The sequence below is a fragment of the Schistocerca nitens genome, chromosome 5 (assembly GCF_023898315.1).
Source record: "Schistocerca nitens isolate TAMUIC-IGC-003100 chromosome 5, iqSchNite1.1, whole genome shotgun sequence".
Classification (NCBI taxonomy): Eukaryota; Metazoa; Arthropoda; class Insecta; order Orthoptera; family Acrididae; genus Schistocerca; species Schistocerca nitens.
This window is the reverse complement of record NC_064618.1, coordinates 504204425-504228022: the sequence shown is the minus strand read 5'-3', so window position 1 is coordinate 504228022 and position 23598 is coordinate 504204425. Positions and strand designations below refer to the sequence as shown.

The following is a 23598-nucleotide window of genomic DNA, read 5'->3' as shown; positions in this document are numbered from 1 at the left end:
CACGCACCTATGGTAGCTCAGACGTAATGAGTCGAGGTGAAATAAGAATTACTTTTTCCGAAGGAAATGTAATGAATTTGTGCTTTGTCACATGGTAATTGTTGTATTTACTTAATTTTTTATGTAACGTCATCTTTGTCTTTCTTTTCCTTCAATCTTGTTAAACTAAAATGTGTGCCTGCTCATTACAGTGTATTTTTGTAGAGTAGTTTTTCTTGATTTGACACTTCCTTTTGCGTAATTGGTACATATAATTTTCAGAAACATGTCATAACTTGTGACAGTTATTTCAGTGATCACGTTTCTGATGTAAATGTCACAGTTGTACAAAAGTTACTCTCATTCAGAGGAAATTTACTTATCTTCTCATGCTAGCCAGTTAGAGTCATGCAGACGTAATAGGCTGCAAGTTTCAATTCAGGCTCTTGGATATACAATAGGAAATAATTTCCGTGGACAGATGCGTTTGTTGTGGCATTTACCATTGACTGATGCATCATTGCGTTTTTCATGTAAAAGTATCTCTTAAATTGCTAATGAAACTTCAGAATAAGAAACTGATGCTGCCTAGTTGAATTGCCCGTACTTTTCTGTTACATCTTTGGTAGCATACATTTGCATTTACTCCAGTATTGTCAATGTGCAAATCCGGAAGAGTTCCATCTACTACTTGCCCAAAAAATCATTGTGACTGGTGTGTGAAAAGCAACTGCCTCTGTTCTATTTATTATCCGCAACAGGTTGATTTAGGTAATATATAAGACTGGGAAGAGGTAGTTTTACTAAACTATAAAGCCAACAGAATTCTTAGGTGGAAGCCCAAATTGTAGGACTTTCTAGACACATATACTAAGATATTATTTATATCAGTGAACCACATCCACTGCATACTGATCAATTCAGAGTGCACAGTTACTCTGCTAGCTACAAATATTGACTGCCCCAGCTGCCCATTCATGCTTGGTGGGAAATGTGCAATCCAATGAATAATATAGTAATTTCAGTCAGGACTTAAAAGATAAAGACAAAATAATAGAATATTACTTTGGCATAATTAGTTTATGCATATCGTGTATCAAATACTGAGTCAGATGTGCAGGCCTTCAGATGTGACACTGGATTTAGTAGACTAATGGTAGCAACAATACTAATACTCTGTTTCTAATAACTTTTTATGTGCTTATATGGGACATTTAAGGGAAGGCCAGATCCTTGGATTGTGGCAAGCTTTGCGTCCCACTATTAATCCACCTAATCTATCCTGTGTGTGCACATTTAGGTAGTGGGTACCTCACACAGCCAGTGTTTGTCAACAACTCCCTCCCTGACACCTCTGAAAACTTCTTATTTAGTAGTTCTACCAAATTCTGTGATGAATCTCACTGTGAACTTACTGAGAAAAGCAGGGGGCTGTCAGAATACAAGACTCTATCTCGTTGTGCAAAAAAGAAATAAACACCATTGGATACTTCATGCAATCCCCACGTACTCGTTGTTATTATTACTACTACTACTACTACTCCTACTACTATTACTAGTATTACTATTACTTTCACACACCACTGCTGATCTATCTTTGCTCTCATAAAACACATATATTGGTTGAGGTACGGTAAATGTAGCACTAGGGCACTTTTCTGAGAAAGCTATTGACAAGCTCTGGAATGATTTTTTCTATCTCAATGGCTGGAATTACCTACAATTATGATTAAATATTTCAGAACACATGATCCGCATGACTGACTCATCCTTGCTGTGGAAAGAGTCCTTGATATGGTGTGACAGCATGGTTGACACTGTTAGGCTTGATGCAAGATTCCATGTTGTATGTACTCAACATTAATGAAGTGCTTAAATTGGACCTTTGGTAGATAGCACTGTATGGCAATGGCGGTTGAATTTCCAACCTAATGGTCAAGACTAGGAAAGTCTAGAAACATAGCAATATATTCTACATGTACACCATACTCTGCAAGCATTTGGTATCCTGTGTTAGAGCTAAAGGGTACTTAATGGTGCCGGCAGCTCTTGCATTGTGTGCCGAAATTGGCAATTCGTTGTAACTAATCAGATGATAATACACGAGAGCAATCAAGAATTGCTGAAACTAATGGTTTCCTTTGGCAGAAGATTTTCAGTATGGAGAGTGCCAGATTAACTTTTGGTGATTTGCTTATTATGAATTTTAATAGAAAAAACTAGATGTACAGACAGACTGACCTGTAGTGCAACTCAAGGCCTAGGTTAGGCTTGAATGTGGCAATTTGCTTGTGAGCTGGTGAAGCCGAAACATGTTGACATGAAAATGTGATTGTTCTAGTAGATTGATGTGTAGTGTAGCCTAACATAGACATTTGTCATTGCGATCACCTACTTGTATGTCTTATTTCCGTTTTGCCAAAAATTGTGGTGATGTGATTAAATTCTAAGCAAGTAGAATAAAACATCAGCTAACTTTATTTATGAACCATAGAAAATTTTGAACCAGCACTCTGATTCAATACCAACAACTGATTTGTGTGATACTTCATGTTCTGTCCCATTGTTCATCACGCAAGTTATTACCAACATCAATGTGCAATGCAACAGACCCTAACACCATAAGAGCACATTTACAATTGTTAATATGGATCTCACACACTAGTTGCATTTTCCCTGATGTTCTACCTACAAACGAAAGACTGCCTCCAGCTTTGCCTACATTTTAGCCTATATGATCATTCCATTTCATATCACTACAACGATTTACATCCAGGTATTTCTATGAGGTGACCAGTTCCAACTGTGACTCATTGATACTGTCATCGTAGAATACTAATTTTTTTTTTTTTTCGTTTTTTGGAGTGCACTGTTTTACATCTCTGAACATTTAAAGCAAGTTGCCAAGTTTTACACCAATTTGAAATATTATTGAGATCTGACTGAATGTTTGTGCAGCTTTTTCATACGGTACTTCAGTAAATCTGTGAAAAGTCTGTGGTTACTATTACTATTGTCTGTAAGGTCACCAGTCTAAAACATGAACAGCAGAGGTCCCAGCACACTTCCCTGGGGCACACCCAATGTTATTCCAACATCTGTCAATGAATCTCCATCCTAAAAAGATGATGCATCCTCACTATCAATAAATCAGCAACTCTGTGACATATTTCGCTTTATAGCTCATTCAATTGCAATTTTGATGGTAAGCATAGGTATGGTACTGAGTCAAACGCTTTTCCAAAATCGAGGTTTATTGCATCTATCTGACATCTCAATCGGTGGTTTTCAACATGTCATGAGAAAAATGCAAATTTGGGTTTGAAATGCCTGTTGTTTTTGGAATCTGTTAGTTGCCATGGAGGAGGTTATCGTGCTTGAGATATCTATTTATGTTTTAGCTCAGAATATGTTCTAAGATTCTCCAACAAATGTACATTAAGGATATCAGATGGTAGTTTTAGTGGTTTGCTTCTGTTAACCTTGTTGTCGTCTTGTGTGATCTGTGCTTTCTTCTAACTATTGGGCACGGATTTTTGTTCAAGGGATCTACGGTAGATTACAGTTAAAAGAGGGGCCAAAATAAAAGTCGACCATAATAAGTGTTGCTGTTTTCTTCACTTCAAAAATAAAAGCTTCTGTCTAATCTCTTCTGGTGGTTGTAAGTTCAAGTAGTGATACTATGACTTTATGGTTACCAGTCGTAGTCAGTGGAGTAGGATACAATCTTCTATGTTTGAGAGACTAGTACCCTTTTAGAACACCTTATTGCCTGGCTCACACATTTTGTTACATAGATAACCAGTTTTAGCCAGTTTCTAATGTTCTGACAACTTAAAGTCCGTTATGTGGGTTATGTCTGCTTATTCGCCCAGTCCACCTTTCACTTCTTTACGAGATGACTTACTTGGAATTTGCAGCCACTATTCTTTACTGAATAGCTGGCTGCTGGAAACCCTCTTGACTTCTTCTCTGTCGAATAGGTACAGGAATTTTTAGACTCCTTGTAATTATGAAATAAGTAGACATACAAACTTTACATTTCGCCAACTAATGATGTATTTGACCTCCATACACAATAAAAATCTAACTTTCCACATGAGTATGCAACTTCCTGCAAGTCTTTCATACAATCAGACGTTAGAAACAAATTGAGTTACAGTTAAAAGAAAGTTGGCGTGGATACCATGACCTCTCTTAACATGAACCATAAAATGAGTCTTGCCTCTTAACAGGGTTGCATTAAGAGTCTACAAGAGTACTTTTTCAACTGTTCTTGTTTTAGTAACAGTAGTCAATGACACAACAAGCACAGAGCTGCATGTAAACTCCATGGTTGTTCCTTACACTCTCACTAAAACATCTATGGATTGCCTGACAGGTACTTGTCGGTGTCGTCCGACTGCCGCGTCTACTTTCTTCCCGCGACTGATTTTAAACCTGCACACACAAACATGTGACATGCAGTAGGTAGGATTTACCATCCACTCTCATATCCAGAGTATTATGTGTTCGAGATGGTAGAGGCTGAGTGGTTCTAGAATTTACACAGAAATTCTCGAATCAGTACATATCCCCCCCCCCCTCAGATCAAACACGGGATAATTTATACACAATAATTATGCAAATAATATCACTCATAATAACATTTCATATCTTAATAGTATATATTTCTTACATATGTTTATATACATATCTTCCTTTCCATAACAATTCTCTGTCCCCTTTTGAACAATTTTTCGCTTACTGTTTCTCTACTCTTTTCTTATTTTACTTTGTTATTAAGACACGAGCATTTACTTGTTTTAGTCAGCTTTACTGATATTCAGGAATTGTGAGGACTTTTTTTCAATCGTAAACTTCAGGTTTTTATGACATATGAGTAATCTATTTTCTATTCTTATCTTCTGTACTACCTTTTTCCTGCTATGTAATATTTTCATTATTTGTAGCTTGGAGGAACTCTGGACGAAATGAAAGTGTTCTTTTGACTCTCATTTAGTTCTACAAAACATAATAATGCTAGTCGTTCATAGAATTCATGCTCCGCAGAATAATCCCTATCAAATTTGTGACTTTTGTCACAATACTGTTTCTTTCTCCTAGGATCAGCACCTATTCCTTGCTTGTGGGTTAACCTTATTTCCTCTTTCCATTCTGGTAGGTACGTCCTTACAAAACATCCCTATTTTTTAGGCCGCAGATCGTCCTATCTCCACGTAGGTACGCCTGCCCTTTATACTTAGTAATTGCCAGGTTCGCCCCCCTTATTCTTACTGAGTAGGCCTCACGGTTCATTACCGTAGTCTACATTTCTGTGTATCTTCTGGTAAAGATATAAATCTATTTTAAACTTCGCATTCATTCTTTAATTCATAATTTACTCCCTAGAGTCCTCCTCTACTTATCAACTTCTATATTTTCAATAGATACTGTGTCTGCATATATTATTTATGTCCCACTTCCTTCTATTCATCAGAGCACTTATTACACTAACATTTCTTAATGATCAACATGACTAATTCTACCCCTACTTTCGTTTTCTTTCTTTGCTCACACCTCTCTCTTATTTACACATTACTCATTACTACTTTATAGTTGTTTTTTATGTATGTGCACCTCTTCTTATGTGTATTTGATGTAGAACCGTCATAGCTTCCTATATATGTGCACATATTTCCATATGTACACTTATTTTCCCTACAACACCTGGCAGTTCTCACATCGTGACAGGCTTCCTCTTATGTGATTCAGTGTTTGTGTAGAAGTGTATATTTGTGTATATGTGGATGCATGTTCTTGTAGTCTGATTATTCAGCCTCCTTATCTAAAGATAAAGGAAGGACGTCAGCAATAGAAGTTTGTGAATATGGAAAGAGGGAAAAAATAGACAGGTGCTCAAATGAGAAGTAAGAAAGGAAAAATAGATATGGATACTAGGATTGAAGAAGAGAAAGAAGATAGCCCCAAAGACAGGAAACTCTTCCCACCCCACTTCCCTAGGATCCCAACCCCATAGGTACTTGAGTGAGATGCCGGAGGAGGTTTGGTGTTAAATCATCTCTTACAGAATGGACTTGTCCCATGTTCACCCTTTGTGGTCCCCGAAGGAAATCCTAGTAACCCTATGGAAACCCCTTTCAAAATTTATACAAACCCTTCCATATATATCACATCTCATAAAAGGTATAAAATATACAAAATAGAAAATCTATACACCACGGTATAACAGTTGTTTATATAGTGACATCTTATTATATTTTCCACGAATATAATACTCTGTTTAGTTTGTTTTATTTAGATATCACTTTTTTTTTCCTGTAATTGTCTTAAGTTGTTCTCTATGTCACAGTCATATCTGGTTTTATAAGCAATAAGATCACAGAATAGTTCTAGATTTTAAAGGGATTCGGTGCAGGAAACTACTTGGAAGAAACACCGAAAACAACTCGGGATCAGATGGTCATTACTGCGTCTGTTAATCCAGAATGTTAATGTCCCTGGGGGATTCTGTGTTTTATGGTTACTTGGTAAATATTTTTGACCGACTACTGGATCTAAATTTGAAGGTGAATGCTTCTTTTGATAATTGTCATTACAACTTTTCTTATTGTACTGGTGTACTTTTGCTAAGTTTACCTCATGCTTTTTTAAAATTATTTCCACTATTTCTTTTATAGTTTGAACTTTCACCTTGGTGTAAAGTTTCATTGCGGTCCTTATTTATTGCATCAAGTGTGTCAACAAAAGACAACAACTCTTCTATCGTTTTCGAACCACTACGTAAGATGTATTTTCTTGCATAGATTGGCAGTCATCTAGTTAAAATACATACTTATCCTTCTTCTTCTTCTTCTTCTTCCATTGGCTTGTCTGAACATTTTGCTCGTGTTAAATGCCGATCGAAATATTTCCTCATAATACTCCAAGTATTATTATAATACAGGGTGATTCAAAAAGAATACCACAACTTTAGGAATTTAAAACTCTGCAACGACAAAAGGCAGAGCTAAGCACTATCTGTCGGCGAATTAAGGGAGCTATAAAGTTTCATTTAGTTGTACATTTGTTCGCTTGAGGCGCTGTTGACTAGGCGTCAGCGTCAGTTGATGCTAAGATGGCAACCGCTCAACAGAAAGCTTTTTGTGTTATTGAGTACGGCAGAAGTGAATCGACGACAGTTGTTCAGCGTGCATCTGTCCGTAACTACCTGAACGTCAACTACCCGAGGCGATGGATCGGCCGCCAGGCAGCCCGTGACAGAGCACTTCATCACTGGCCTCCAAGAAGCCCTGATCTTACCCCCTGCAATTTTTTCTTATGGGGGTATGTTAAGGATATGGTGTTTCGGCCACCTCTCCCAGCCACCATTGATGATTTGAAACTAGAAATAACAGCAGCTATCCAAACTGTTACGCCTGATATGCTACAGAGAGTGTGGAACAAGTTGGAGTATCGGGTTGATATTGCTCGAGTGTCTGGAGGGGGCCATATTGAACATCTCTGAACTTGTTTTTGAGTGAAAAAAAACCTTTTCAAATACTCTTTGTAATGATGTATAACAGAAGGTTATATTATGTTTCTTTCATTAAATATACATTTTTAAAGTTGTGGTATTCTTTTTGAATCACCCTGTATTTTGGGTCCCACAGATCTGATATTAACTTTTCTTGAGCACTGGCAGACCAGTACGTCTCTTTAAATTTATTTTGAGTCTTCTCAAGTGGAAAGATTCTCAATATTTACTGTTCACCATTATGAGGCTTCCCCTAGAATGCACCTCACAGCAAATTCGATCTTCTTGGAATCTTCCCAATTTTTTGGCAAAGCTAGGTTAAATCTTTTTAACAAATGGGTTGCATGCACATCTCCGTCCGGCTTAAATTTTGGGAATTGTCTAGAAAAACCTGAATTAGCCACCCATTGCAAATCAGTCACTGCTTCACTGGTTAACACAACATTAGGTGAAGTTACCCTTTTTTCTACTTTGTCTTGGATAAGCTTAATTTCTCTCCACAGGTCCTCCATATCCTTCTTGGTATCATTAAGTTCGGAAGAAGGAATAGGTGATACGTTCCTGGACGTTATTCTCTCTGTAACCTTTCATTCTATGATTTCCCCAAATTGTTCCTCCAAACTATTTACATTTATAATATCAGAGTTAGCTATTTTCTCTTTGAAATTCCTTTCTACATTCCCTGCCCGGGTATTGACACCTGTAATTTGCGATTGAATGATTATACTTATCTACACTCTTTTTCAAAGTATTCATTCCCTGTCTTACATCATTGTATTTAATATTGTACACGTTTTCAAAAGATCCCAACTTTTTAATGAGTTCTGATTCTACGTTATTGCATTTGTTTTCAATGTCAAGTTCTAACATTTTCAATAAATCTTGAAAGGTGTCATTCTGTTTCTGACTAAGGTCAGTAAACATTTCTAACTAAGGTCAGTAAACATATGATTTATATGAGAGGTCAAAGAATTTGTCAGCTCGCTCTTTAACTCTACTTTTAAATTCTCTACTTTATTATTTATAGCGTCAAACTCAGTCTTCAAAGCACCCATGCCTTCGCATAGATTACTAAATTCTTTGCTTTGATAGTCTGCTTTGGCATTTAACAAACCAAAATTTGCCGTTTGAATATTTACAGTTGCACTCTGAGCATTTAATTGAGAACTTAATGAATTTAACTTAAGACTCTGAGCTTTGATTAATTTTATCAACTCAGCCCAGTCAGGCACTTCTTTGCTAATTTTAATGGCCATAGCTGGGTCTAGAGTTTCCCCAACCTGTTGTATATTTTCCATACTTTTCTATGCCTTAGCTCTTGTAAGCATTTAAAACTAACTTTAAATATAATAATTACACAGTAACAGTTCACTCAACAGTATCTTGTACCACTCTGTACTACAGCAATCAAGTTTTGTTTCACACTCACCCGGCGTAGAATTCTCGTTGCGTAGGTGAGCAGATGTGGAGACAGGTCAGCACCGGGGAACAGCAGCTGGTGTCGGCAGCGTCAGGTGTATGTTGGTTTCTGCATCTGCGTCCCAGCGATGTGTGTGAGAATTGTATACTCCCCGCACTGGATATTCTTAGCTGAAGTGTTCTGTGCGTACTTCTTCTTCGACAAATACATCAAAATCTTCTTTACTATTGTAATCGTTGTGAATTTTTCATTTCTTCACTGTTTTTTCATTTAAATTTCACTCCATTCTCCACATGGGAATTGGATTCAGCTTTGTCCGCTACCAGAGACACTGAACCAGTACCTGATCAGATTCATTATGACATGTTACATCGTCTGTGCGTTGATCCTGAAGGCAAGCTCTTGTCTTGTTTCAATCAGATGTGGTTTGATGGACAGTACCCCATGAGATGGAAGGAGGCAATATTAATTCCATTATGGAAACCAGGCAAGAATTATACTGACCATAGGAGTTATCAGTGTAGCCCTTACAAATTGAATGTGTAAGACTCAAATGCATGGTCAACCATCGCCTTATCTGGTTAGTTGAATCCCGATGTCACATGTGCTGCTCGAGTGTGGTTTCAGGCACTACTATTCTGCCCTTGATAACTTAATTCTACTGGAGATGGCAATACATGGTTCCTTCTTATGCTGAAACCATTTGGTTGGTGTGTTTTTTGACCTCAAAAAAGCATACAACACCACTTAGAGGTTCAGCATACTTCGCCGACTTCATGAACAGGGACATTGCTTTCGATGTAACATTGGTGATGCCTTGTCAGATTGCTACATCAGGAGAATGGGGTCCCAAGGTGTGTACTCATTGTCACACGGTTTGCAGTTGCTATTATTGGCAATGTCTCCACAGTCTTTTGTTTGTGGATGACTTCGCAATCTTGTACGCTTCCTCTGGTCATATGACAATAAAGCAAACACAGCTGACCATCAGGAGGCTGATTTTCCTCCGCCACACACCGTCAGGTGGCTTGCGGAGTATGGATGTAGATGTAGTTTGGGTCAACAAAGGGGTTTTAGGTTTTCACCATAAGAAGGCTGTGCTTCAATATTAACCATGCTTGTCAAAGTTTTAACTAACCAGATTTCACAGTGGGGACAATATTTTACTTTTTAATGGCACTGTTCGATTTTTGGGCCTACTATTTGACTTGAAATTAACCTGGCTCATGCACCTGAAAGACCTTCATACGATTGAACAGTTTGAAATACTTCAGTGGAAAGGTGTGGGAGCTGACAGGTTCCACCTCTTGCAGTTTTGTAGGGCATTTGTCATCATGGTTAGAGTGTGGTTTATGGATCAGCCTGTATTCCTTGTCTCAAGATGTAAGATACTGTCCTCTATGAGGCCATTTCGGTATCAGTTGGAGCCTATTGGACCAGTCCAGTTCAGAGTCTATGTGCAGGGTGCCTCCTTCTGGCTTGAGAGGCCTGAAAATCTCAGCATTGTCCTGGTCATTGGCATTTAGTGTGGTAGTTCATGCTAACTTTGAGGCCTGTTCAGGAATCTGTCCCATACGACCAAGCCATTTGGGATATGTGCTACTTACTGTCTCAAGGATCTGGATGTATCAGACCTCTGAATACACAACCAGGGAAGGAAAAAATTGCTACCTTGGCATCTGTAGAAACCCAGAGTGATTTTAAGCTTGACACTGTACAAGAAAACTTGTCCTTCAGATTATGTTTTTACAATCCTATTTTTGTCACTTTTAAGTACTGTATGTACCACAGTTTTATCATTCTTTATATGGATGGAACCCAAAAAGAATATACCACCAATTGTTCACCTGTTTTCCGTGACAGGGTTTTCGAAGTGCGCCTTCTGGAACATGCCTGGACACATTGGGATACAGGGAAATTACGTAGCCGACAAAGCAGCCAAAGAAGCATATGTCGATGTGCCATCCCGTAGCATGCTGCCCTCTCATTATCTGACAGTCATACCATCCATCATTGTGAAACAAACACGTGAAGGTGGCAGAAAACAAACTGTGGTCACTCAGATCAACTGCACAGGCACAGTGAACTTCATGCCAGCCTCACCGATGGAAGAAAGTGCTGCTCACCAAAATGCGCAGAGGACATGCCTTGTAACACACAGTTCCCTCCATTGGCAGGAGAATCCACTACGTATGAAATTTGTGGTGTACCACTTTCAGATTGGCATCTTTTGGATACATGTGTCTTATATACTGACACCAGGGCAGCTCTTGGTTTGTCTGGAGACATGCCCACCGTCCTCACAGGTACTGACACCACTGTTACACGGGTTCTGAAGTTTTGTGAACTGTTGGGGATCATCCCTAAAGTCTTTGGGAGGGGAGGTGGACTTCAATCCATTACAGACTACTCTGCGTGTGCAGACAACCTTCGTCTCCCTCCTCCTCCCCCCCCCCTCCCTGCAAACCCCCACCTCCCCACCCATTCTGTGAGAACGGCATGCTGATTTGTCATCAGGGGACCCACATCCAAAATCGTCATTTTTTTTTTTTTCCAGGAAGATTTAATAGGAGATATAGTAGATTCAAAAAATGTTGCATGTTTCATCATGGGTTTGTTTAGTAAGGGTCAGAATATCGCTGAGGTGCTGATAAAATCCCAGTGGCAAAAAAAAAAAAAAAAAAAAAAATCATAGAACTATGGAGCTGTACCAATCTATATTTTTCCCATGTGCCATTTTCAAATGGGACAGGGTAGAAGGGAAATGGTTCTGGTACATGAAGTACACCCTGCTACAAATTATAAGAAGTTGTGTATTGTCTACATGGATATACAGCATGGTCCACTGATAGTGACCGGGCCAAATATCTCACGAAATAAGCATCAAACAAAAAACTACAAAAGAACAACACTCATCTAACTTGAAGGGGGAAACCAGATGGCGCTATAGTTGACCCGCTAGATGGCGCTGCCATAGGTCAAACGGATATCAACTGCAGTTTTTTAAATAGGAACCCCCATTTTTTATTACATATTCGTGTAGTAATAAAGAAATATGAATGTTTTAGTTGGACCACTTTTTTCGCTTTTTGATAGATGGCGCTGTAATAGTCACATACATGTAAGTACGTGGTATCATGTAACATTCGGCCAGTGCGGATGGCATTTGCTTCGTGATACATTACCGTTTGACCGATGGCAGCGCCATCTTGCGGGCCAACCATAGCGCCATCTGGTTTCCCCCTTCAAGCTAGACAAGTTTTGTTCTTTGTAGTTTTTTCGTTTGACGCTTATTTCGTGAGATATTTGGCCCGGTTACGATCAATAGACCACCGTGTATAGATACTATACTTGGAGCATTTTAGGTGCACCACTTGTTAATGACATTAGAACAAGTAATTTAAAAAAAGTCTTAGAGAAGAGAAGTTCTAAAAGTAGCAAATTTGTGAAGTTCCCTATAAATTGGCAACTGAGGTAACCAACAAACACTGTCTGCCTGTGTCCGTTCATGCGAATGGACAGTTTGTTGCTGATCATTACCACATTGAAAGCTTCACAGTGTAGGCACGTCAGTTGGTAAGTCCCATGCACCCTCCCACCACCACCTACTCCAGTCCTGTAACCCAGAAGGTGTACACGATCAAAGGCAGAGCCCCGTGTGAAAGCACCCACGTGATTTACCAACCGACGTGCCCACACTGTGAAGCCTTCTATGTGGGAATGACCAGCAACAAACTGTCCATTCGCATGAACGGACACAGGCAGACAGTGTTTGTTGGTAATGAGGATCACCCTGTGGCTAAACATGCCTTGGTGCACGGCCAGCACATCTTGGCACAGTGTTGCACCGTCCGGATTATCTGGATACTTCCCACTAACACCAACCTATCAGAACTCCGGAGATGGGAACTTGCCCTTCAATATATCCTCTCTTCCCGTTACCCACCAGGCCTCAACCTCCGCTAATTTCAAGTTGCCGCCGCTCATACCTCACTTGTCATTCAACAACGTCTTTGCCTCTGTACTTCAACCTCGACTGACAGCTCTGCCCAAACTCTTTGCCTGAGCATTCTGTGCCAAATCTGCAGTTTTTTTTGCAACTTGATTGGGATGAGGGGATCTGTCAGGTGGAGTGTGTGAGAACAGAGATAATCCAAGCAATGGGGTTGAAGGTTATGGAAGAGTTGTTGACTCCTGGGAGGGAAATGTGGCAGTTGCAGGCGCCAGGTTGAGATTCATAGGAAGAATTCTAAGAAAATGTGATTCATCGACGAAAGAAGTAGCTTACAAAACGCTTGTTCGTCCGATTCTTGAGTATTGCTCATCAGTATGGGACCCTTACCAGGTTGGATTAATAGAAGAGATAGACATGATCCAGCGAAAAGCAGCGCGATTCGTCATGGGGACATTTAGTCAGCGCGAGAGCGTTACGGAGATGCTGAACAAGCTCCAGTGGCGGACACTTCAAGAAAGGCGTTACGCAATACGGAGAGGTTTATTATCGAAATTACAAGAGAGCACATTCCGGGAAGAGATGGGCAACATATTACTACCGCCCACATATATCTCGCGTAATGATCACAACGAAAAGATCCGAGAAATTAGAGCAAATACGGAGACTTACAAGCAGTCGTTCTTCCCACGCACAATTCGTGAATGGAACAGGGAAGGGGGGATCAGATAGTGGTACAATAAGTACCCTCCGCCACACACCGTAAGGTGGCTCGCGGAGTATAGATGTAGATGTAGATGTAGAATGTGACATGGGGACCAGCACTGCTGAGTTTGTGCAGTGCATGATGGTGATGGTGATGTGAATAGTGTATTGGGAGGGAATGACAGAATGGAGGAAGGGGAGACTGCAGGGAAGAGGATTTTGCTGCAGTATGAGTGAAGTTAGGATCCTGATGCAGGTGGGATGTGGGTCCACCTTTGGGTGGTGAACTCTGTTGTGGGCAACGATATAACAGTGACCATTTTTTCAGTTGGACATTTGGTCAATGGTAATGCCCACATAGTGCTGTGCAGAAATTGCAGTAGTTCTGGAATATTTCGTGACTGCTTTCATGCTTTCACAGGTGGCTCTGATGGGATAGTATAAGTCTGTGACAGAACTGGACTACGGTGGCTGGGTGGATGTATCAGATGTATCTGGTCTTCCACTGGGATGTGACTCATGTGGCAAGAGATTGGAGGTGGATGTATGATAAGGATGAATTAGGATATTGCATAGATTGAGTACATGGTGGAATACTACTTTAGGGACAATGGAGAAAAATTGTTGGTAGGATTCATTTCTGGGCATGATGGTAAGCATTTGAAGCTCTGGCAAGTCCAAGGCAATATTGGATGGCAATGAGGGTGCTCCTTTAAAACTTGTTCTTGGGGGTGGTTGGAGAATAGGAGGTGTGTGAGGGATATGATGTGGGAAATCTGTCTGCAGTCTATATTTTGAGGATAATACCTGTCCTTGAAGGCATTGGTGCGATCGTCTGTGAAGGCATTGGTGCGATCTTCAGTGTACTGGGCATGGAAATTCTCGTCACCACAGATGTGCTGTCAATACGTGGGCAAATTATATGGGAGTGACTTTTGGTTTGAGAAGGTATGACCAATGTCAAAAAGCAGGCACCATTGACGGTTAGTGGGATTGATACGGACAGAGTTATGAATGGAGCTATCAGAGGTGGAGGGCAATATCCAGGAATGTGGCACATTGGACTGAGGAGGACCACTTGTAGCAAATGGGGAGTAGGCATGGGGGTTGATGTTGTGGAGGAATGAAGATAGGGTGCATCTCGACTCTGGTTTCAGATTATAAGATAACGTCATTGAACTTGAACCAAACAGGGATTATGGGTGATTAGAAAAGTTTAGTCCAGATGGCCTGTAAACAGGTCGACTTAGGAAGGTACCATTACAATGTTGATTGGCATGCTGGAACTTTATCTGTATGTATTTCCCTCAAAGAGAATTCAGTATTACTAGACCTACTTGCTGTTTTATAGGCCTGCGGTAGTTGTGCACCACCTGTAAGTATTTTTGTAAGATCTAATCTTGGAATAAAATAACGGAAGACTCTTTAGGAGCTCAAATTGGGAATTTCACCAAAATTTAATTTCTCCGTTAACACATGCCAGTGATGACCAATTCTCTAATTATTTCTACAAACAGGTAGTAAGTACGGTCAAATGTGGAGCTTTAATTGCTCCTATATCTTCAAAATAAAAATGCACACAGTGCACATAAAACGGCATGAGGTTGTGTCACTTGTATAAAGTAATGCACAAAAGCTCCCAATGTTCAACAGTAGCACTTGCCTAAACAGAATCGCTCAGTTTTAAGAGACACTGCTCATAGATAAAAAATATGTTCATTCAATTTTTATTAGATAAATTGACTGTAGTCCAAGCATGTCCCGAGGCTAATGTGAACAAAGACCATATTGGCACTAAATACGTCTTGGAACAAGCTATGCTGATCTGGATACAGTGAAAATTGAAGTGAGACCGACTGAATTTGGCGTCATTGTTGGCCTTATAAAGACTTGTTCCAGAATGTTATGCAAGATTGGTTGATTAATAATAGCTTATAAATTTTCTGGGTTGGAATTTTTATTTTTACTGGCAATCAAGGCTACTTATTCAGTTTTATTTGTATATTATTTGGTATGGACAGCAGCTAATAAAGTATGCAATACAAATTTATGCCTACGCAATGGGAATCCCAGGTTTATGACCATGAGATACATCTTGTGTGTTGAAAATTTTTAATTAGCAACTCTTTCTCATTGATAGGGGCATCATTGGTTTCGAAAAAATCAGATAATCCAAAGTATATCATCAGATCCTGGAAATTTACAATGGTTTGGCTATAATTAGCAATGAAAGTTTTGATTAAGTGGAAACCTAATTTTAAACTAATTAAGTTGGGGCTAAGGTAAATGCGTTACGGAAAAGAAGAAAAAAGCTCTTTAATTTGAAAGTGACCTTTCCTGCCAAATTTGCCTATTAGCATATAGGATTTTCCCTTTAGGTGGATGTATGAATTTTCATAATTGCAGTAACTTTTGATTGCCATCATTTCTGATGAATGAATTATCTTATTGTGATCAGAACAACAAACTGAATAGCTGAACAATAAAGTTTTATGGGTGGGAATTTGTTTCTACAATTTTGACAATTTACATAACGTGCTGGGGAAAAAAGTGAGGAAAAATTTTATATGGACCTTAATATTTGATATAGGGGTGTTCTCAAAGTAGGTTGGTGGGATCCAACCTGCTTCATTGTAGTTATGTGTAAGATTAGATGTACCAAGTATGAGGCTGTGAGTTTGGAGCTGGAAAGACATTGGGAGAGGCAGTCATCAGTAGCGACAAGGCCATGGGCATAGGGAATGTTGATGAATAGGGAGATAATGTTAGCAGCGACGATTATGGACCTGGGTGATAATGTTGTGGGTATGGTTGAGTCAGTGAAAGAAGTGGTTTGTATCTTTAATATGAGATGCTAGATTGGAGATGTTGGTCTAAAAGAGCGGAGAGTCTTTTGATGGGAGTACAAGTAACCAGCTACATTGGGTGCCCAGGGTTGTTGGGTTTATGGGTTTTGGAAAGTGTGTAGAATGTGGGTGTTGGGGGTCATTGTGGAGAAAAAGGAGATGGATTTTTTTTTTTTTTTTTTTTTTTTGGTCGGGGGGAGGGGGGATTCTTATTTTTGGGTGGGGAAGGGGGGGGGGAGATTCTGGAATGTGTGTTAGGATTTGAGTAGTGATTGGAAGTTATGCTGGAGATCTGGGATGGGATCACTATGGCAGGGTTTGTAGGTTTATGTTTTAAATGTGTTTTTGGTGTATGTTGCTCGGAGTGCCTTCCTGTGCAGCAGCCTTTATGACACTATTATGAGGAGGAAAGTTGCTACTCACAATGTGGCGGAGATGCTGAGTTGGATAGGCACAATAAAAAGACTCTCACAATTATAGCTTTTGGCCATTAAGGCCTTCATCAATAAGACACACACACACACACACACACACACACGTGCGCGCGTGCAAACTCAACTCACACACACAACTCGATGTGTGATGTGTTAGTGTGTGTGTGTGTGTGTGTGTGTGTGTGTGTGTGTGTGTGTGTGTGTTGTTGACGAAGGCCTTAATGGCCAAAAGCTATAATTGTGAGTATTTTTGTTGTGCCAATCTGCAACTCAGCAGCTCAGGTATATGGTGAGTAGCAGCTTTCCTTCTCACAATATTATTACATTTCCTCCTGAATTTTCGATTGTTTGAGCTGTTTTGACAGGTAGTTTTTTTCTCTCTGTCCAGATGCTTTTCCATTACAACAGAGAGAGAGAAAAAGATTGATATATATATTCATAATTTGGAACACACTAAGGGCAGAACAAAGTAAAATAATATTTATTTCATTGTTGTTTATTAGACGGAAATGATCTATGTGCAGTTGCTTAGTTTGAGAAGTCTGTTTAAAACAAGAAATGGAGGTAGAATTAAGGTGCACACCAGTTTGAAATGATGTGGTTCCTAAGTAACTACACTACTAATATTAAAAAAAAAATCTTACATTAATTTCTTGTTTCCCAGATCTCATGCGGTCCCGAAGTTCACTTGGACGTGCTAATGCACTGTTGGAATATATAAATAAACATTATGTTTCATTAAATGATGACGATATGAAAAAGTATGGAGCTGAGTTCAGAACGGTAAGGTGCTTTAAAAGTCCTGAGAAATGCAAGTAAGCTATTCTTTAAAAAGTTGCATTTTTGTGTTTTGTTCACAACTTCAAATTAATCTCTCAAATTTTGCATATAATATGTATTGGAAGTTGTTACCATTTTAAATGTACAGATTGTATTAAGGAAAAAGTAAAGCAAGAAATCTGTCATTATAGAATGTGTATGATAAAGTACAGTGTTCCGATTATATAAGAGAATCACATTTATGAATGTCTTTCATATTTATTTGCAGAAAATTGTAGAACAAGAGCTAATTGTAACATAGCATTACATACTACATAATGTTAAAATTACAAGGAGATCAGTGATTGCTCTATTAGTTATCTTCAGGAGACAAAATTCCAAATATCACTGATTGAGGGAGGGAAAGGCCCTTTTAAACATGTGTGGGGAAGGCACATCCAAACAGTTCAGTTTTTGTGTTGTAAGGAATGATAAAAGTGTGCCACACTGAAGAAGAGCAGAGTGAGCAGCATCTAGTCCTCTTGTTCATTGCAGGCAGTTTTGCTTAGTATATGTTCATTGCAGGCAGTTTTGCTTAGTATATGAATCATGCTTGTTCCAGTGAACACATTTTTTTTCCCCCCAGGTTTTGGATTGTATCATTCAGAAAATGAAAGAAAAGGACAAGAAGTTTAATGAGTGTTACCAGAGAATATTTTTTGCTGGTAGTTACTGGGATGGGCTTAAAGTTGGGAAACCAACAGAATTTGATGTTGACATTGTAATAAAGCTGCCCTTCATTCGTAATCTGATTCAGGTTTGTATTAATTTGTTGAAAGTTTGTGTCTTAAGTATCTTCATATGCCTTTTCAATTGCATTTGTTTTATTTATGTGTGACAATAGTCATTAAAAACGTCTGGCAATGATTTCATAAATTACTGTGTGGCATTGCCAGTTTCTTCAGGTGTGTTCTCAATAATTTCTGAGTACTGTATGTTTAAATTCTTGGCTGAGTTCATATGTGTATTGTTTGTATTCTTTAACATTTTCCATGACTTGAGGGCAGTTTATAGTGGGTTAATTTGAAATGATACACTTTTCCTGCCACATTATTTTTCTTGCATGCAGGGAACCTATTGAATATTGGACTAATTGCAGGAATGATGGACTCATGAAACTGTAATATAAACCACTGTAGCCCAGCATTTTGGTTGATTGTAGTTTCTGTTGTATGCTTCCACATACATTTTGGTATGGTCTGTTGGTGCCCAGAATGTAGCAGTCAAGCTTTTAGCACATAACAATTAGAGAGAGCTCGACTCACTAACCCTAGTTTCCTGTCGCAGTTCATATCTGGAATGGGGCAGTCCCAACTTTGATGAAAATAACCTCCGTGGTATCAAATTTTTAATCAGTGTCATCACCACCATTATCATTGTCATCATCATCATCACCACTGATATCACTATCTTCATTTGTAAGCTTGCTGGTACTTCTTCCTTCCTGACACTCCTCCCAACGTACGTCATCTTCTGAGCCATCCGTAGTGTTGGACATGCAGCACTTTTTGAATCCTTTCGTAATAGATTCGCTTAAAATTCTGCTGCAGGCAGTAAGGATCCACTGGCAAAGTGTGGAGATTGAGGGTTTTTTCAACTTCCCACCTGGTGTGAGGTCATGGTCTCCTTGAAGAAGCCGCTCACTGTAAAGCTGTCACGGGTGAACCTTAAAAGGCCTATTCCCAACAACATCATTTACTGAAGTTTTGAGACCATACCATCAGAAATTGTTACAAGATGTGTATTGTACTTTGCTATCAGATCCTTAACTTTCTGGATGAGGTGGCCTCTGAAAGAATCTAGCACCAACATTTTCCTTGTGTTACACAAAAGCCTGGTATTCTATTCCAAACAAACTTGTCATCCATCCCTTTTCTTGGCATCTAAAGATAAGCCTTGCTGTCAGTTTTTCTTTTGGCATTATTTTCCTTCAACGAATCATGTATCGGGGACAGCTTCCTTCCATCTGCTAATGCACCCAGGATTATTGTTATTCCAGCCTTTTCGTTGAGATGTCTTCATAGGAACATTTTAACCCACTTCACATCAACAGTAACATTTGATGGCATATAAAAATAAACCGATGTCTGATCGGCACTGCTCATATGACCTAGCAAATAATCATGCTGTTGCCTAAGATTGATTACGTGATTCTGATAAACAACTAGTTTTTTGTCATGTGCCGTGGGAAGTCGCTGAGATAGCATAGTCCTGTGTTATAATGTAAGCCCCAGCCTCTTTTCATCATCTTCATGCAGCAACCAGTACTTGCTTTGAATCCCAAGATGCAAGCAGTTGGAAAATTCTTCATTGCATCTCTCTTGTGTGTGTATTAAACAATATGCTGCTGCAAAAAATGAAACCTTTCCTGCTTTGGTCCACTGAAAGTTTAGCATGTAGAACTAGTGTTCTCAAACTTACTCTTTATCTGAAACCACCTATGAACGTTCACTTCTGTGACGCCAAATTTTGTACCTGCTGCTCAGGTGTTTGTTGCTTCTGCTTTGTGGATCACCATTAACTTAATGTCTTCCTTAACCAATTGGGAACTGTGAACTCATGGGTCCATGTTTGTCCACTGAGTCACACTGTAATTTGGATCCATTTTTTATTGCTGCAATTTACAGTCCTGATGTCACTGACAATAGAAGCATTCCTAGTGACAACAGTATGGTATTATCAGGGCTCCCGACAGGGGAATTGGCAGAAATTGTACAATTTCTGATTAACACTGTAGCCAACGTGGAAAATCAAGTGCTGTAGAGCAGTGGCAGCTTTAAGGGCCCCACACAGGAGTGATGCAAATTGCGACATATTCGGGAATAAGCAGACAAATATTTTTAACAAGCAAGGACATAAATCTCATTGCTGCTCATGAGCTGTACTACTGGGTCCTCGCCTAACCACAATATGTGAAGGCATAACTTTGCTTTTTACAATACTGTTTATATATTCTTCATTTGTGTGGCCATATTATCCGTAGTTGCTATGTAAATGTTTACAACTACAAGAAAATGCCTATTTTGTCTCGAACACATTTCGTTTTATTGAAATAAAACATTGTCAGTGGCTTGTAATTAAAGATATTTACAATTTGGCTTGCTTTCTGGATCAAAAAACTGTACATTACAAAAGATTTTTTTTTTAATTACGTCCAATTTTTGCTTACATCAGGAAATGTCATTTGTTTGCTCATTTTTGAGTTACAAGGGCACTGTTGATTTAAGCCTAATACACCTTGTTTTGTGGTGCTGCGCTGTGTTGTGTTCTACATCAATAAATGCAAAGTTATGCAGAGCAGTGTGGGATTAGGATGGAATCAACAGTGCCAAAAAAAAGGAACACCTCGAAAACATGCAAGCAGATGGCGTTTCCTGATGTGAATGAAAATTGGACATAAAATAAGTAAAATCATCTTTTGTAACGAACTGTTCTTCAATCTAGAAAGCAAGCCACATTGTAAATATCTTTCATTATAGACCAATGATGATGATGTGTTTCAATAAAACTAAATGTGTTTGTTTTCAAAATATGCATATTCTTGTAGCTGCAAAGAGAGCTCTAAAATACCTTCTATATGACACTTCAACACTGTGGAGACTGTCCACTTGGAAGAGTTTTGGGCCTAGGAAACTGGCCATGTATGCCACTGTTTAAAGCATTACTGGCACATATGTAATTGATGTATCTTCAAGAGTAATACATGCTAAAAAGGGCCAAGCTTAAATATTAATTTTCATATTTAACTTAGTTCATTGATAGATTACAAATTTTGAAATAATGATGACAGAAAGTATAATTATTCTTCCAAGAAAAAAGTACGAGGTGAGTCATTTAGCAGTTTCTTCCTCTTCAGCTTCCAAATTTTCTTACTCACTCAACAAACATGACATATTTGTAGCAGAATTACAGCAAACTGCAAAACATGACAAGTAAATGCACAGAATTATGTCAGTGCAGTCATATTGGCTCAGTCATTGATGGCAGCACTATTACTTTCACTAATGTTTGTTTCAAAATAATCCTAGAGCTGACTACAGAAGGCAGCAACAGTCAATGGTAGATCACGAGATGTTCATGCATTGTTCACATTGGAAATGAGTCCAGTTTTTTGAGGGTAGGTGGTTCGCATGTCGAGAAAATCGTGGTCTGACCTATACCCGGGTGCAGTCTTTTTATGGAAGGGTTGCGGCTCGAGGTTTGCTATTGCTTGGTGTCCAAAGTTTTAACCATCTTTAATTTATTGGTGCTGATGCGCAGTGTTGTATGATATGATTGGCTGACAAGTCCTGTTCTGTGATTCCATTACAGAAACAAATGAGAGAGCCACCATCTTTGTCATTGCTTATGAAGCTAACATATGCTATGCTTCAAGATCTCTGTTCTTGTACTTATGTATTACAAAAGTATGCCGTGTAAATGATACAAGCAATTAAGATCTCTTCAAAATGTGTCATTTTCGGTATGGTGTGTTGTGCTAAACTGGCAGGAAGTGGTAGTTCGGTATCTAGAACTCTTAGCAAATCAGATATACAATGTAAAAATGGTGATCTCTGCATCAGTAGTTTAATCTATGAATGTAAAATGACCCAATATTTTTTAAATGAGTTTCGGGGGGGGGGGGGGGGGGGAACTCGTCTTATAATTGGATAAATACGGTAGTTTACAGTTAATGCAACAGCATTGCAGACATGCAGCCACAGCAGTCATACAGATGAGACGGTATGTGTGGAGAAGCTCCGTTGGTAATGGTTTAGTCTGTGATTTTTGTATTATGTGAAGTAACGTTAAACTCATGTGCTTAAAGCATTAAATGAAAAGCAGTGACTTGGCTTACTTCTAATCATCTGAAGGAAACAGGAAAACACTACAGCAGATTAAATGTGGATGTGATTATTTTTTTGAAATATTGAACTTTCGTTTATTTTATTTTATTTTTTTTTTATTTATTTATTTATTTTATTTTTTTTTGAAATTATGAACTTTCGTGTGTGGCAATTCAAATATAACACAATATCTTTTACTCTAATTGTCAAATGTTAATTGAATATGGTTAATGTTTTTTTCTGTTTCAATGATTTTAAAGTGGTTTTTATTAGACAATGTCCTTTACAGTGGCCTCCATATGTACAGCCTCGAGAAAGCAAACAAATGTCTATATTTTAAATACACAGTGTTCAGAAAACTTATCTAGAATAATTTACGTTAAAAATTAAAATTGTCTAAAATCTAGGTCTGGCATGACATAGATATCTAAAGTCACATCTCAATCACAGTTCAGCAACAAATAAATTACAAGCTCTTTCACAAAAATCAAATTGTTTCTCAGGTATGTTTTTCTGTTAAGGCTGTGGTCATAGTGCCACTGACATTGGTGGATTCTGTCAATGACTGACATCAGCCAAAGGTAGCAGAGCTTTTAAAATCAGTGTGCCATTGTGTTCATGGTCACAACACAGCTGATCTCATCACCAAATATACAGACTTCATATAACAATTGGTGACATTCAACCAAAGAAACAAACTGATCTGAATCAGTCGACATTCTCGCACATGAAATATGAACTGTGAGAAATGGATAACATTAGTTGAAGAAAGGAGTGATTTGTGGTACCCTGAGAGTGAAAAATACCATAATCGGGATACAGCTCTGAATCTGTGGACTGAAATCACAATTTTATTGGAAACCACAAGTAGACAAAATTTCTGTTGGAAATTTAAGGTTTCAGTTATAACCTCAAAAAACAATCTGTTCAAGTGAGAAAGGTGTTGTATGTTATGTTGAGAGTGTGAGGTAAACACCATGTTCTTTCTGAGATGGGTATAGGTTATTTCAATGCATTGAGCATTTTTGTAATAGTAGGAGCTGCAATGCTGCTCTCGTCTGTGAGCACAGAGGCAGCATGGTGTCCATTCCACCTGAGTAG

General features: G+C 38.7%; 1 protein-coding gene across 5 annotated transcripts in view; it reads left to right on the top strand.

Moving 5' to 3' along the window:
• The window catches only part of LOC126259508 (cyclic GMP-AMP synthase-like receptor), a 96810-nt gene that overhangs the window by 810 nt on the left and 72402 nt on the right, over positions 1-23598 (top strand). For 3 of the 5 annotated variants that reach the window (XR_007546525.1, XM_049956359.1, XM_049956358.1), the window contains exons 2-3: positions 17517-17635; positions 18258-18428. Coding sequence is in view for 4 of the 5 variants with exons in the window: in XM_049956359.1 (XP_049812316.1) it covers positions 17522-17635; positions 18258-18428 (285 nt within the window). In the remaining variant the exon portion in view is untranslated. The remainder of the gene's footprint in view (positions 1-17516; positions 17636-18257; positions 18429-23598) is intronic. The other 2 variants (XM_049956361.1, XM_049956360.1) reach the window with 1 other exon arrangement.